Source organism: Abrus precatorius, unplaced genomic scaffold (assembly GCF_003935025.1).
Source record: "Abrus precatorius isolate BTA unplaced genomic scaffold, Abrus_2018 Scaffold5, whole genome shotgun sequence".
In the NCBI taxonomy this organism is placed as follows: Eukaryota; Viridiplantae; Streptophyta; class Magnoliopsida; order Fabales; family Fabaceae; genus Abrus; species Abrus precatorius.
Window position 1 is genome coordinate 2,800,971 of NW_020874395.1, and position 16,257 is coordinate 2,817,227.

A 16,257-nucleotide genomic window follows, 5' to 3' on the forward strand; every position below is an offset into this window, starting at 1 on the left:
ATTTCTGCAAGTCTTATGTAGAAAATTATTAAAAAGAAGCTTCGCAGCGAAGTTTATAAGTTCTCATGAGATAAAAGTTTAATAAATAAAATATTTAATTAAATTATTTAATCTAATACATCCTTAATCCTACAACATTTACGATTATGTGTAATATTTAAGAATTTGGTAATACTGCAGGGGTTAGATTACAAGTGGCTTTCTGCTAACTAATTTTAATTAATTGTTGGTGAATAAGATTGAGGATGAATTTCCTTTGGTTATTTATAATACGAAATTTATCATTTTTTATATCAAATTATAATCAACTAATGTTTTATCATTGGCGTGGGATGTAATTCGCCTGAAAATGCCCAGTTATTCTTAGCAATGAATTGCTTTGTAAAGGCAGGGATAACAATGTTGTCATTAGGGTCAACCATGGCATAACACTAGTTACAAAATACCTGTATTAGTTTACAACACATCTTTGAATAAATTAAGAATTTCTCCACAAATAGGTTCTAATTATATTTACTTAATTATCCAAGACTACGTAATCTTAACCACTCACATTTTTACACGTGCCAAATATGTTTGTGTTAGGTTATTATTGTTCAAGATCGTAATAATCCTAAACCATGCAAAAATTTCTCCCAATCTAGAGCGTAATAAATTTACAGTAGCTCATTTACTTGTTTTAAACATTTCAATTCCATATTCGTTCCTGTTATTTTTTGGAACATCCTCCACCATTTAATCCCTGCATTCTTTTCCCTCCCCTCAAATTCCAATCATGGGGAGTCAAGTTGCAATAAAAGGCCCAATAGCCTACACTTCTGTATGACATATTATATTTACGGCCTTAGTAATACCAGGCAAAAGTGGTAACGAAAATACTTATTCTTCAAGTCACACACAATACAAAATCGAAAGACGAAAAGGCAGTGGTATGGAGGCAAATCTGAAATTAGCATAGATTTAGAGGGAAAAGGAAAAAATAAATCTGATTGTTAACTTTTTTCTTCCCATTGTACATTATCATAACAGTGTGGGAAAAGAATACACCCAATCCAATTTAATTGTCAAAAAGAATGAAAACAATTTTCTAGTACGAAAAAATCTATATCTATGTATCCAACGATAATTTCCTTGAACAATCAGTTAGTATAACTCTATCAAAAGTTTAACCGTGATGTCAAGACCTTTTTTGAACTGCAACCTTTCAAGTCACGACAAGAAAAGAAAGTCAATTACCAACTAGATTGGGACCAAGTGGCTAATTGGAAACGCGACCAGTTTATAGACCAACTGCCTCTTCATCTTTTGCACATAATCGCTCTGAGTGAAGAAACATTGAAATAATTTCAAAATGAGCTGAAATATTTAACATATAGAAAAGGTAGGTAATATGATACAAGAAGACTAAAAAGCGTACCAGATTTGTATAATGGGCAAAATCATGAAAACAAGCCAAATAACAAGTCTATGACATTAAATAAACAAGAAAATAAAACGAATAATCTTCAAAAAGGATGAAAAAGATGCATTGAATGGGTCGATAAATCCGGTTTGAGGAAATAAATGATGTCACTAATAGCCTATTTGTCTCAAGGTCATCACTGAGTAGACATCATATGTATGTAGAATTGTAGATAAAGATATTAATAGCCCATTTTTTGGGAAAAAAGAAATTATACATGGCTTCATTAATTGGCATATCTGGTAAGACACATGCATTCTACCGCCCACAACCACAAAACACAGTTATCTATTGTATAATTCTTCATTGAGTGCCCATAAATTTAGATAAACAAAGGTCCAAGGTTGGACTAAAATAGAACTAATCAAGAGGAAAAATTCAATCCACAAAAGTTTGTATTCATTATAAAATTGTGGCTTTAGAAAACCAATATCCCTTGTGAAAACTCCAGATGATATTTCAATCATGGTTAATTTTCAGCCAGCCAATTGCCTTTGCCGCCCAGTACAAAAATAGGAGATAATCTAAATGCAAGGTTGAATCATTCTTATTTGGCATGCATTTAACTTTAAGATGTAAATGTATCATAGACAATGTATAACTACAACATAAACGCAGTATCACAAATTTTACCAGAAGAATTACTCAACACCACAATTCAGAACTAGGATCGTTACAACATAAAACAATAAATAACAAATTAAACATGGATTATCAGAACTAAACTTAAATTATATAGTTATTTCAATATTTAAATACACCAGACCAGAATACTCAAATAGGATTATAAACACAGAGAATGTAATCAGAGAGCAAGACTTACTCAGATATTCATAGGCCAATATCATTGAAGTACCCCATGCTGACATGCTGAAAAATCTTGGACCTAATCCTCTATATAAACCTTTCCAACCATCCTCAACTATCAAGTCTTTGACAATTTGTTTTACAGAACTTTTGTTTTCAAGCCCCATCACCTGTAGCGTAAGCAATCAGAAAAATTGAGTAGCCAATGACAGATTAAATAAATATGGTTGAGATTCAGCATGTAAAATGCAATTACAACATTATATAGCGATCATAAAATGATGTTCCAATTCTTCCCCTTTTAGCTTTCGAGGAATGCTAGCAATACATTTTTCTAATACACTTCTAGTTATTGGTTAAAATTTATTAAAAGCTACAAAAATATGAAAGAGAAATGTTAAATTAAGAGTCAGAATAAGTGGAGCTCACATGATTGTTTGTAGTTTTCAATAAATTTTAGTCAATAACTAAGTGTGTTAAAAAGAGTGTAAGAAAATATGTTGTTAGCATTCCTCTTTAGCTGTCATCTTTCTGAGAAAGAAAAATACACAATTACCAAAACATATACACAAGCAACACACGTATTACTGCCTTTGCATCCACAATATATAAGGCTAGTCAAAATTTACAGAAAGAACATGCAGATAGAAGGAGAAAAGAGGAATGACCAGATTCATTTACAGAACTAAACCAAAGAGACAAACATCCAATGATCCAAAAAATGCAGTTGGTTTGGTATCACATAAATATTTCCAGAAGAAAAAAAAGAGTAAAAATATTAAATTCTTTATAAATGTCATACATAAACTGATAAAAGTAAACTAATATTTTGAATATGATATTCAAACATGCTAACAGAAACATTTCTTGACAATTGTACACCAGGGATAGACTCTGTTCATACTGCTTTACCTTGGTATTGGATGTACTTAGTAGGCACGTTCAAGAGCTAATGCCTCAATGCATGCTTTTTGCTAATGATTGAGTCCAAGTTATTATGTCAAAAGGAGTAAATTTTAAACTTGGGTTATGGAGAAAAGCTTTGGAGTCAAAGGGATTTTGGTCAAGTAGGAGGAAGGCAAACTATATGGAAAAAGGTTTAGTAAGATGCAAAAATATTTTGGAGGTGAAATTGAGTATCTCATCATATACTACAACTTGAACAGTTTGGGTATCTTGGGTCTGCCTTACAAAGTGCTAGGGTGATTTATGGGGGATGTCAAATTAAAGCTAGGTAGATGAAATGAAGAATAGCATAGGCAATTTTTTAGTTTCTCATAAACTTACCAAACACATTATATATTAACACCAGTTCGTTAGTAAAGATATTACTTACAACCAAATACAAGAATCACACTCCACACTACAGTGATGACCACAGAAAACAGAGAACTTTTGCAAGAGAAAGAAACATGGTCAACAAGGTTATGAATACCTGTAACCTTGTCTTGATAGTATCCAATGGGGTTGTAATGCAGGATGCAGTAGCACCAGCGAAAATCCCTCCACTGGCCTGAACCATAATAATCTTTGATAGACTAGGAGGAGTACCTTCCTCACTGAACCTATCTCCCAAGAATCTGCCAAAGCATCGTCAAGTAATGTCCTTAATATCAGATAGTTTGACTAATAATGCAGAAATAAAATATTAGTATGCATGTATTGTATATTGAAAGTTCATTACACTGTTACTGACAAAATCCGTCCTTTTATAAAAACTTGAAAAAAAAAAAACTAAGCTCACAGCAAAATTGGGTTATGCTGTTCATAGGTTCTCTCAATCAAGAAGAAATTCCAAATTTCCACACTTCCACACAGTTACACGTACATGTATTTCAAGCAGCATAATACAATCCTTTGAAGCTGAATCCTTTAAATTGATCTGACCAAGATAACTGATAACAACAAACTAATAGGATCTTTATCTGATTTTTTGCATTTTTGCCACATCCTCAGAATAGAATAAAGATACACATTTTAACTTAAATGGAAGGTATATAAGCCCTTCTTGAAATCGTGCATTGATTATAATCAACATTTACATAGAAGTGCATCAGAGACCTAACTGATTGTTGGAGTGTAAAAATTTTACTAGCTCTTTCATTACACTCATATTACTAATGGCATGATACCGCAATGATGATGGTTAAACTTCATAAAGGAAAATGTGTCAAGTTGAATATATGAATCTCTATGGATATCTTGTTTTTTCTAACCATTTGAGAAACAATATAAAAATCAAGGAAAAGGTGATACAACAATAAATGAGCCTTAAGACGTAATAAAAAGTATGATCATGTCTCACCTCCATAAGAAGCGTTGACTTGAGCCATAACTTGCCCACCATACAGCACTAGATGGTGAATAAGTCATGACAGATAGACCAAAACCTCTATATAATCCCCTGATTCCATCAGACCTTAACACCTTACGAGCAACATCCAAACCACCACTATATTGGGCATGGCCTGAGTATCCTTGCACCATCAACTTTTGACTAACCTAAATATCATTTGATGTAAAGGCAATTAACATTTAAGATCTGGTGAAATTATACTAACGTTTACGTAAGAAAGCAGAAAAAGAGAGAAATTGATATGAAAGTATTATGATGTGATACAAAAATACAAGGCACTATACTAATATTAGGTTCCTAATTGGCTAATGCTACCTAGGTAGATGAAGAAGCAAATCAAGAAATATAAGGAAATATGGAAACCACTTCTAAGAAATCATCTGAGAACTGAAATACTTTAAAATATGATAACACATTTGATAATATGAAATATTTTCCAGATATTCTGACAAGGATTATCTATATTTTGATAAAAACAAAAAAATGGTTAGTTAACAAGAAAAGAAATTAGCACAGATAAACAGCACAAGGAAATTTCTTACCACAATGAGACAAAGACAAAAGGAAAAACAAAAAAGAGTAAACACACCAATAAAAATATGTTTTCTCATTTGTCTGAGCATATCATTAACAACATTAAAAAGAAGCACTGTATACAAGAAGTGCAAAATAAACTGAAAACATATAAATTGGTAGTTGTTAAATCTTGCATCATACTCCAATAGAATACATTGTAAGTCTGCAGAGAAAGCAAAGCACATTACTGCAAAACCTTTCTTTCAATCCTTCAAAATTTTCAGATACTCGAGGTTTATAGAACTGAACATTGTATTTTAAATATTTTATCAGATAGAGAGATAAACAACCAAGTTAGACTTTGACTCAAAATTAAGAGTGCAAAATAGTGTTTAACTTTTAAAGTAAACATCTAGTACAACTTTTATAATCGTATGCAACAATAAACACTTCTAGAGCTATAATAAAATTAAATTGCAACAGAACATCAGTGAATTTATTCCAAGTTTTAGTTTATGGAAGAGTTAAAAACAAAATTGAAAGATTGTTAAAGAACTAACTTATTTAAATGTACCGTTTTAGTTTATGGAAGAGTTAAAAACAAAATTGAAAGATTGTTAAAGAACTAACTTATTTAAATGTACCACTATGTCCATATGTACAAGTGTCACATACAGGCATCAGTGACAGCGAGTCCAAAAGAAGTATAAAAATACAGTTTTTGTACTTAGCAGCAGGTTAAATGAACTAGATTATCATACATACCACGTCAATTGGAACAAACACAGCTTGTGACAAAAGCGACGATACCATGCCTGCAATTCCATTTGATATGGCAGCCTGGGTAGTTTCAGATAACCTAAATGGCTCAAGCATCCTAAAGGAAGCCACCTTTGTAGTCTCTAAGGCAGTGAGGAATATGATTCTGGCAGGAATGGCACCAGTGATAACCGTGCCAAAACCTTTATACAGACCAGGGATGCCATCCGTTTTAAGCAATCCTTTCACAACAGAAAATGCATTTCGCTCCAGAGTATCCTTTGAAGCAACCTGCAATCTAGTTTTCACGACAGAAACTGGGTAGAGTGCCACTGTAACACCCGTAAAGAGTCCTGCTCCCACGACATAGAACTTTGTTTTATCTAACCTACAGAAGTAAGTGAACTTAATAGGGATGTAGAGCTCCAAGATACTAAGTTCATTATCCATAAAAAGATCTCACTTCAAAAGATGAAGAATTTACATAAAGGGGGAGGAGGGCATAAAAAATCACAGGCAGCATAACACAACGTCGCAACCTTGAATCTTGAGTTCAAAGATGCTTTTTCGTTGAGCAAATGAGCAATACGAAACATATATTACTACATTTCCTGTCAAAATGAGCTACGTACTTTGATATTTTTCATACACGATATTCAAAGAAAATCTTTATCTAATAGGAAAATGAAAGCAACAATGCAAGCAACGCAACGCAACCTTGAATCTTGAGTTCAAAGATGCTCTCTCGTTGAGCTAGTGAAAAATAACAAGCAATTACATTTCCTATATTTATGTACTTTGTTATTTTTCTTCCATTTCTTCGAATTCTATTTCAGCTTATTTCCAATATGCAAAGAAAATCTTTATCTAATAGGAAAATGAGAGTAACAATACAAGCAGCAAATCGCAACCTTGAATCTTACCTCAAAGATGCTTTCTCATTGAACCAACAAACAATATCAAACACTTACTACTAAATTTCTAGTAAAAATAAATTATGTACTCTGTTATTTTCTTCCCTTTCTTTAAATTCGATTTCGGTTCATTCTCGATAATCAACGAAAATATTTATTAATAGTTCACGAAACAACAACAAATCTATCAGAATGGTTACACAGCAATAGTATTAAAAGAAAAGGTAAAAGAAAACCTAATAAGAAAAATGAAAAAAGAAAGTGAAAGCAAAGAAACCTGTCCCAGTTAATCTCAGATGTTGCCATTGATTCAGCAGAGAAAGGAAGATTTCATGAATTGCTTGATGCTGCAGATTTCGAATATTCGAAAGAAGCGAAACCGGAAAGGAAGAAGAAGAAGAAGAAGAAAACGTTGAATCAAGACCGAAAACGAAAAGAACCCTTTTATAATGAGAAGAAGAAGAGAAAGAGAATATGCCGAGTCGTCTTAGTTTCTTGGAGGCAAAATAATTTCTCTTAAAGTCAGGTGAGAGACTGAGACTCCCCTTCAGCTCAAAAACAAGCTCATCTTATGCACCGTTCACTAAAATTAAATAAATAATTTTCAATAATATAGTAATGCCAATTTATCAATTATTCACTACTTCCTGTGTGTAAATAAGTTAATAAAATCAGTTGAATGATTTCTTTTATATGCTTAGATAAATTAAAATGTAAAAAAAAAAAAATACATTTAAAATATTTAAAAAACTAATTCTTAAAAAATTGAAATGTGAAAGATGAGAGCCTTTTAGAGGATAAAAATAGTATTCTAATTTTGGACTTCTTTTTTTGTTTTGTGCTGCATTTCACGGCTTCTAGGGAAGAAAATTGAATTGTTGGATTTTAGTGACTGTTTTATAGTTATTCAAATTAGGATTTTTTACTAAAACATTAAATTTTAAAATTAATTATTAAATAATTAAAAAAGTTATTTGTTTAGGACATTTTTTGGCTAGACACACGTTATATCGCATATGACATAGACTTTATAAGTTTATAAAAGAATAACCATCGTTTAAGTGCAATACAATTTACACACGTGACAAAAAATTATTCTAAACAGGTAATTTTTATTTATTTTTTAGTAAATAATGTTAAACAATATTTAATTATTATTTTTTAATCTAAGAGACAACTGTTCTGTCGTTCAGTTTACCCTCGTTTAAGTTCGCTATATTTCAGCTCATATGGAATAGTCAGATCACATGCACAAGACTTCTAACTTTTTAGTATTGACATTTCCAAGCTTCGAAGCAACCACGAAACACTGGCACTATTCGCTCTTATATAGAAGACTATTATGAGAACTAATATCATCCACGTCTCATAATTTTTCTGCATGAAACACTCTTGTCACTCCTTCATTCACAAAACATGATAGTTTTAGGCACTATTCACTTCCTTTCTCTCTCTCTTTTCTTATTCTACCCTTTCACACTCCTTGAAGCCTATGCCCCAATTGAAAACTTTAGCATCGATTGTGGATCCAACGCCAACTCTTTCGATGGTGATAGAAGATGGATAAAAGACACAAACTCAAAACTCTTGTCCCTACACCACAACCAAACCATCACTGCTCAAGCTCCTTCAATTACCAACCAAGCCCCATACTCCACAGCTCGTCTTTCTTATTCACTATTCACCTATTCTTTCAATGTCACTTCAGGCCCAAAATTCTTGCGCCTTTTCTTCTACCCAGATTCATACCCTGGGTTCCATCGCTCTAATGCTTTGTTCACGGTTAAAGCTGGTGGGTTCACACTCCTCAAAGACTTCAACTCTTCACTCTTTGTTGATGTTGACACTGACACCTCTCCTACCAACACCATCTTCAAAGAATACATCATTCACGTAGGTGATGATGATGATGATGATCAAAGCCTCAACTTAACCTTCACTCCCTCTTCAAAATCTTATGCTTTCATCAACGGAATTGAGATCGTGTCCATGCCCTCTTACCTCTATTATAGTGATCCCAACGATATCTTCAACCACATAATCAAATTCGTGGGTCACTTAGACTCATTATTCACAATTGAAAACAACACTGCCCTTGAGACACAATATAGGCTTAACTTTGGAGGTAGATATCTCCCACCCAGACAAGACTCTGGCATACTCAGAAGCTGGGAAAGCGATGATACGCATTATCTAAGCTCTTCGAGTGCCGAACCCATAGATTTATCAGGCAGGGATATTCGTGTTAATCCTGATTATATAGCACCCAAAGAAATGTATGAGACAGCAAGGTCCATGGGTAATAACGCCACTCACAATAAGATTTCTAATCTGACATGGGAATTCCCAGTTGATTCTGGCTTCTACTACTTGGTAAGGCTTCATTTTTGTGAGATATTCTACCGACAAATCAATGAAAGAGGCGACAGAGCATTCTACATCTACATAGCGGAACAGATGGCTGAGACCCGTGCGGATGTTCAAATGTGGAGCAATGAGAACAACAACCTTACTGTGTACAGAGATTACGTTGTGTTCATTCCTAAGAATAACGAGAATCATAAAAAGTCAAATTTGTCACTCCAAATGCATCCTCGGCCAGCTGATTCGACTCTTTACAGCGATGTATTATTAAATGGGCTCGAAGTGTTCAAAATCAGCAACCCTAATGGAAGTAACCTCGCTGGACCCAACCCTGACACTGTTCTATTCACATCCCCCACAACCTTGTACGTTCCAAACCCCAACAAGAGTTTTCTCAACCCCCTCATAGGAAAACTTGTGGTTGTTGTTGGCGGGCTCTCTGGGGTTGTTTTTCTCTCCATGGTTGCTTTCTTCTATCGTAAATGGGGTCAACATACAGAGTCCAAGTCAACCTCGTCGTTACCGTCTGAACTCTGTCGTAGGTTTTCATTGGCGGAAATGAGAGAAGCCACTAACAACTTCGATGATGCCTTAATAACTGGAGTGGGAGGATTTGGTAACGTGTACAAAGGGTACATAGATCACCGTGGTCCTTCAATACCCGTTGCGATCAAACGGTTAAGACCCGGTTCACGACAAGGGGCCCACGAGTTCTTAACCGAGATTCAAATGCTTTCTCAGCTTCGTCATCTTCATCTCGTGTCACTGGTAGGGTATTGTTCCGAGAGCCACGAGATGATTCTGGCCTACGATTTCATGCCACGTGGAACCCTCCGTGACCATCTCTACCACAATGATAACGCTCCTCTTTCGTGGAAGCAACGGCTGAGAATCTGCATGGGAGCGGCGCGTGGGCTGCATTACCTCCATAGAGGCGCGACGGACAGCATCATTCACCGCGACGTGAAGACCACGAACATTTTATTGGATGCGAAATGGGTGGCTAAGGTTTCGGATTTCGGGTTGTGTAGAGTGGGGCCCAGTGGGGTCTCGAAGACCCACGTCAGCACGGTGGCCAAGGGTAGTCTCGGGTATTTGGATCCTGAATATTATAAACGGTCGCGATTGACTGTGAAATCTGACGTGTACTCTTTTGGGGTGGTTTTGTTCGAGGTGCTGTGTGCGAGGCCACCTTTGATGAATTGCGTGGAGAAGAGACAGATGTCGCTTGCTGAATGGGCCAGAGAGTGCTATGAAAACGGAACCGTTGATCAGATTGTGGACCCCGTGATCAAGGGCGAGATTGCGCCCGAGTGTTTGAAGAAGTATTGTGAGGCTGCAGTCAGTTGTTTGCTTGATGACGGGGCACAACGACCGTCCATGAACGACGTCGTTTGGATGCTGGAGTTCGCGTTACAACTCCAAGAGGATGGTGAGGTTGATGCAGAGACTTTCAGTGAAGAACAAATATCTGTTTCTAGTGAGAGCAGCGCGCAGAGCATGCCCATGCTAACGAAGAATTAGAAGGTTGATTTTATGAGAGTTTAATTATGATTAAGAGTTGTTTTGGATAAGAAAAATTTTTTAAGTTAAAAATCATCTTAAAGGAAACTACATTTCAACAAGTTTTGAGGGTCAAGAAGGAGTTAAAGATAAACCTAAACATAAGAGAATATTGGAAGATCTTTGGTTTTAATTAAAAGGAACACATTTCGAGCTATTTTAAGAGATTTTTGTCACATTGTTGATTTTTCTCTAAACTGCTTGAAAGACAAGAAAATATTCTAAGATCACAAAACTAAAGGCTTTTTCGAGAAGTTTTGAGGAGTTTTTAAGTCACTGACACCCAAAACTACTCAAAAAATAGAACTGGCAAGAAAATATTCCAAGTCCACAAAACTGATGGTTTTTCGAGGAGTTTTGAGGAGTTTTCAAGTCCCTGACACCCAAAATTGCTCGAAAAACAGGACTAACAGGAAAATATTCTAAGTCCACAAAAAATTGATGGCTTTTCGAGGAATATTTGAGGAGTTTCCAAGTACCTGACACCCAAAACTGCTCGAAAAGCAGGAAGTAGTAAGAAAATATTCTAAGTCCACAAACTTGGCTGAGCTCCAGATTTCCTCCAGAATTGCTCGAAAAACAAGAAGTGGTCAGAAAATATTCTAAGTTCACAAATCTGGTCGAACCCAAGAGTCCCTCCAAAATTGCTCGAAAAACAGAAATGAGCAAAGAAAATGTTCTAAGTCCACAAGACCAAGACAGACTCAAAAACTCCAGAATGGCTCGAAAAGAGAAGTCAAGAAGAAACTATTCCAAGGCCATAACATTAAAAGAGTTTCCTAAGTTTCTCTCAGAAATACTCGAAAGATAGGAGTATTGAAAAATCCAAAAGCGGTTACCAGTAGTTATCAACATTCACCACTACGCAAAGGAGATCATGGGCGATAGCGGTTACAACCCCAACAAACAGCACGACCACAAGCAATCGTGGATAGTGAGCATCAACAGTTGAAGGCAGTTACTAAGAAGTGCCCGCAAAAGGAGGAAAACGGTGGTGATCTTCATGTCTATAAATACTACAAAGCATTATTTCACAAGGGACGACTTTTTGCACCCAGACACCGCACCTAAACACTCTGAGACGCTGAAACCCTGCACCGCGCCAGACACCAGCTACAAGGAGACCTACGGTGGCCGTTGTTTGCCGTTGTGAGGAGTCGTACGTTTACATTCACGCACCTTTAAATTCCTGCATGTATCTTTCTGCATTTTAATTTCAGTTCTTGTTACTTATGTCTTTGTACGTTGTTTAGTTCCTGCTTGCTACATTTCTGTAAAAGCATTTACGTCTGATTTAATTCTGCACATTTATTATTCACTATTCTTGTTTAATACTCTTTTACGCCGTTAATTTGAGCATCACGTTAACAACACACTTAAAAGAACCCAAAGAGGACCTAAATCCAGTCCCCAGAATGATCTTTGGATTATTTGTTTACAAATGTCATTTTTCACCGTAAACAAATTGGCACGCCCAGTGAAACCATATTGTGTGTTTTGAATGATTGATTGCTTTGTTGCATAATATTACGTAACGGACGTTGTATTATGGCTAATAGAGGAAGAAATAGTGATTCTAGTTCTGGGAATGCCAATTCCAGAAGTGATGGTAGTGATATTAACCCAGAAAATGTAAGCGGCAGTACTACTACTGCCGCACAACCCACACCAACGAAGGTGTTACCTACGCCGTCATCTCCCGTAGTTAGCCAATTTATGGCTACTATGCCGCCAACCAATCTCAGCATAAATCCTGGCCCAAGGCCAAGGCTGGGTGATCACCCATTTGGCTTACCTCCCGTGTGTATACCTCCTATCTTTGGAGTATCAACCTACTCTAACCCTGTGGTGACAACCGTGTCACCCCAGAGTCACACCATTCCACCAGGAATGGGTGTACTCCATACTATTCCACCGGGAATGGGTACGATTGGTGGAGTACCTGAAACGCAATTTGCGTTTGGAGCTTTGAGTGGGGATTCACTTCCTACTAGCTCGTTTTTGAATGTTGCCTTACATTCCATGAGGCAACAGATGGATGAAAGCAATCACGAGATGGTCAATATGCTGACTCATCAAATGACCACTGTGTTGAATCCCATAGTGGAAACGACTAATACCAGCTATCAAATTTTGGCTGAACAAATGCGTCGAATTGCTGACGTTTTTGGGGCACCTCGAGTCCCTATAAGGCAAGGGAAAAATGTTGCCCAAACACCTAATCAAGATGCTACAAATCTTGGTCGAAATGGTCAAATTTTCAACCAAAATAGACCAAATTTTGGTCCAAATCTTCCGAGACAAAATGAGGGAAATTTTCAGGTAGACCAACCCCTAGTTTTTGCTCGAAATCCAAATGCTCCGTTTGAGCAAATTGGTCGAAATCTCGACCAGAACCTTCTGAGACAAAATGAGGGTGATTTCCAGGGAAATCAACCCTTTATTATTGCTCGAAATCAGAATGCTAATGAAATACTTGAGCACGTTAGGCAAAATAATGTAAGGGGGCATCAAATTCAATATCCAAACAACCCGAATCCTCAAAACATTGCCAATGTAGTCGAACAAGTCCTGAATCAACATGGGTTCGACGTAGGGTACGCTACTAGACCCTACTTTGTCTCAGCATTCTCTGAGGCAATTTTGCAGGCTGAACTACCTCGAGGCTGGAAAGTCCCAAAATTCACTAAATTTGCCGGAGATTCCGGTGAATCTACAGCAGAACATATAGCTAGATATGCCATAGAATGTGGAGATTTAGCTCGAAATGAAGATTTAAAGTTAAAGTACTTTCCTAGTTCTTTGACTAAGGGGGCCTTTACCTGGTTCACAACCTTACCCCCGAATTCAATTCATAATTGGAATCAATTAGAAAGAAGGTTTCATGAACAATTCTTTCGTGGTGAAGCGAAAGTTAGCTTAATGGATTTGGTTAATATAAAAAGAATACATAATGAATCCATTGATAATTATCTAAGTAGATTTCGACAAATGAGGTCGAGATGTTTTACTCAAATTCCAGAATATGAACTAGTCCAAATGGCTATAGGCGGATTAGAGTACTCGATTAGAAAGAAATTGATTAATCAGCAGTTAAGAGACATGTCGCAGTTGGCGACGAGAGTGAGGCAAATCGAGCAACTTAAGGTTGAAAAATTTGTCCCTAAGAAAATAGAGAAATTTCTTCGAAAAGACAAAGTGGCTTACATAGGTCTCGCTGAAGGAGAAATAGGAAGCGAGAATGATCTCGACGAAGAAGATGTCGATTTAGGGGTAAATGAGGTAAATGTAGCTGAATTAAAACCAGGACCCCCTTATGTTTGCCAATCTTTAAAATCACTCGAAATTAAGGACAAAACTCGACCTAATAAGAGTTATGCCTTTGATGTATCTAAAACTGATCATATTTTCGACATTTTATTGAAAGATGGGCAAATTATATTATCTGATGATCATAAAATCCCTACTCTAGAACAAAGAAAGGGTCGAAAATATTGTAAGTTTCATCATGTTTATGGACATTGGACTAATAACTGTGTTCATTTCAAGGATCTTATTCAGGACGCCATTAAACAAGGACGATTAAAATTCAAGCAAAAACCCAAAATGCCGATGAAAATCAATTCTGATCCCATGCAAATAGAAGCTAATTTCGTGGAACCTATCGACATACTGATGGTCGACGTTGCTAAACAACAGGGGTCATTCGATCGAGCTGTAGAAGAGTTAGAAGGAAAAGGCTCTTTGAATGACACCCTTGAAGCCTTCGAGAAGGAAGAAGATGAAATCTTCCCAAAGGCTGGTGACTCGCTGCTGGACTTTCTAACTCGAAAGAAGGAAGCAGACAGTGAGGTCATGTTGTGCCCGAGGTGCAGCGCCGTTTTCGATAAAGCGGCGGCTAAAGCCTTCGAGCAATCAGAGATGAAGAAGCACTATCAGGTAACTACCAACCAGGTGATCACAGAGAACAAAGGGATCCAGACCCAGAATGCCTCTATCACCATACGGGATCCCCAGACTGTTCAAAGCAGGACCTTTTTACCTGCTCAAAACGTTCCGAGCAACACATGGGTTCGGAACGTGCTGCACCCATCATTAACTCGACCAAAATTGCAGATGGTCGAAAAGGGCAGACCGTCACATTCGACGATCATGCCATAACAAGTTTTCTCACAACCCAAGTTTTTCACTCAAACTGGGTTCCAGAATCCATCCGGGAATCATTTTCAATCGAAAAAGCCCTATTTTAAGGCTCCTATGACTAAAACTCACTGGCGAAGGGCTCAAAGAATTAGGAAGGCTGAGCATGAAGCACAAGCCTTGGCTCAAGCTCAAGCTCAAGTCCAGGCACAAGCTCAAGCTCGAATCCAAGCCCAAATTCGAGCCCAAAATCAAGTCCAACAAGCCCAGGGAAACGCCGCCAGAAATATGCGGTGTACCCCGGTTAGTGTCGAAGTCAAAATGACTCAAGAGAGGGCACCAGCAATGAAGAAAAACTTGAAGATGAAGAGTCCAGAAATCGACTACGATGCGGATGATGAATTGATCACCGATGTATTTGAATTAGGCTTTGAAGATGATTTCGAGGACATACTTGGGGTTGTATCCATGCTGCCTGCTGAATATGCCGAAGGAATCGGCGAAGGAGATGAAGAAGACTTCTATGCCGATGACGAACCCGATAATAACCCATGGGGTTATTGTTATTTAGCAGAGGATGGTTCACTTGCTAAATCGTCGGCTGTTTTCGAGAAGCCGACACGTGAAATGAAGAGTCATATGAAGCCGCTATACATTGCGGCTCGAATTGACGAAAAATTTTGAGTGAACAAAGTCCTCGTTGATTCTGGGGCAGCTATCAATATTATGCCCAGTTATTTACTGAAAAAGATTGGGAAATCTGAAGAGGATTTACTCCCACACAACTTGGTACTAATGGACTACGAAGGGAAATCTTCAAGTTCCAAAAGGGCCCTAATCGTCAACTTGAGGGTTGGATCTGTTTCTCGAGCAACCATCTTCGTAGCGGTAGCTTCTAAGGCAAGTTATAATCTATTCCTCGGGAGAGAATGGATTCATGGGGTTGGGGCAGTACCTTCGTCACTGCATCAGAAACTATGTCTTTGGAATAACAACGGAGTGTTGGAATACGTCGATGGAGATCAGAGCTATTTTAAGGCTGAAGTTCATGTAAGCAGTCTTGATAGCAAGACATTCGACAAATCTTTTGCCAACATTGCACCACTCCGTATAGAAGATATAGGCGGCCCTCATTTTGGCCGAAATCCTCTCCTGCCAAATGCTCGCGAAATTCGACACCAGATTCGCCTAGATCCTTCAGTAGGTTTTTACGGCTTCCAAGAAATAGTGGAGGCTGAAAAGAATGAAAATGAAGAGCCTTGAAAAGAGCCTTTTGGCTCGAATTTCGGCTTACGTAGCCGAAAATAAAATAAAAACGGCTATCGAAGCCGGGGATACTTTGGAGGCCGATAAGTTTAGTTCGGCCATAAAATCAC

General features: G+C 37.1%; 2 protein-coding genes across 2 annotated transcripts; one reads left to right on the plus strand and one right to left on the minus strand.

Annotated features, from left to right (window-relative positions):
- Window positions 1–881: 881 nt before the first annotated feature.
- On the minus strand, window positions 882–7,122 carry LOC113867177 (solute carrier family 25 member 44-like). Its single transcript, XM_027502282.1, has 7 exons — window positions 7,092–7,122; window positions 5,907–6,288; window positions 4,575–4,771; window positions 3,705–3,849; window positions 2,286–2,439; window positions 1,288–1,320; window positions 882–1,236 (listed from the first exon to the last, which is right to left on the minus strand). Exons 1-7 carry the CDS (start codon window positions 7,118–7,120, stop codon window positions 1,229–1,231), a joined length of 948 nt encoding a protein of 315 aa, XP_027358083.1. The 5' UTR covers window positions 7,121–7,122; the 3' UTR covers window positions 882–1,228.
- Window positions 7,123–8,180: 1,058 nt separating this feature from the next.
- On the plus strand, window positions 8,181–10,887 carry LOC113867175 (receptor-like protein kinase FERONIA). Its single transcript, XM_027502280.1, has one exon. It carries the CDS (start codon window positions 8,231–8,233, stop codon window positions 10,700–10,702), a length of 2,472 nt encoding a protein of 823 aa, XP_027358081.1. The 5' UTR covers window positions 8,181–8,230; the 3' UTR covers window positions 10,703–10,887.
- The last annotated feature ends 5,370 nt before the right edge of the window (window positions 10,888–16,257 follow it).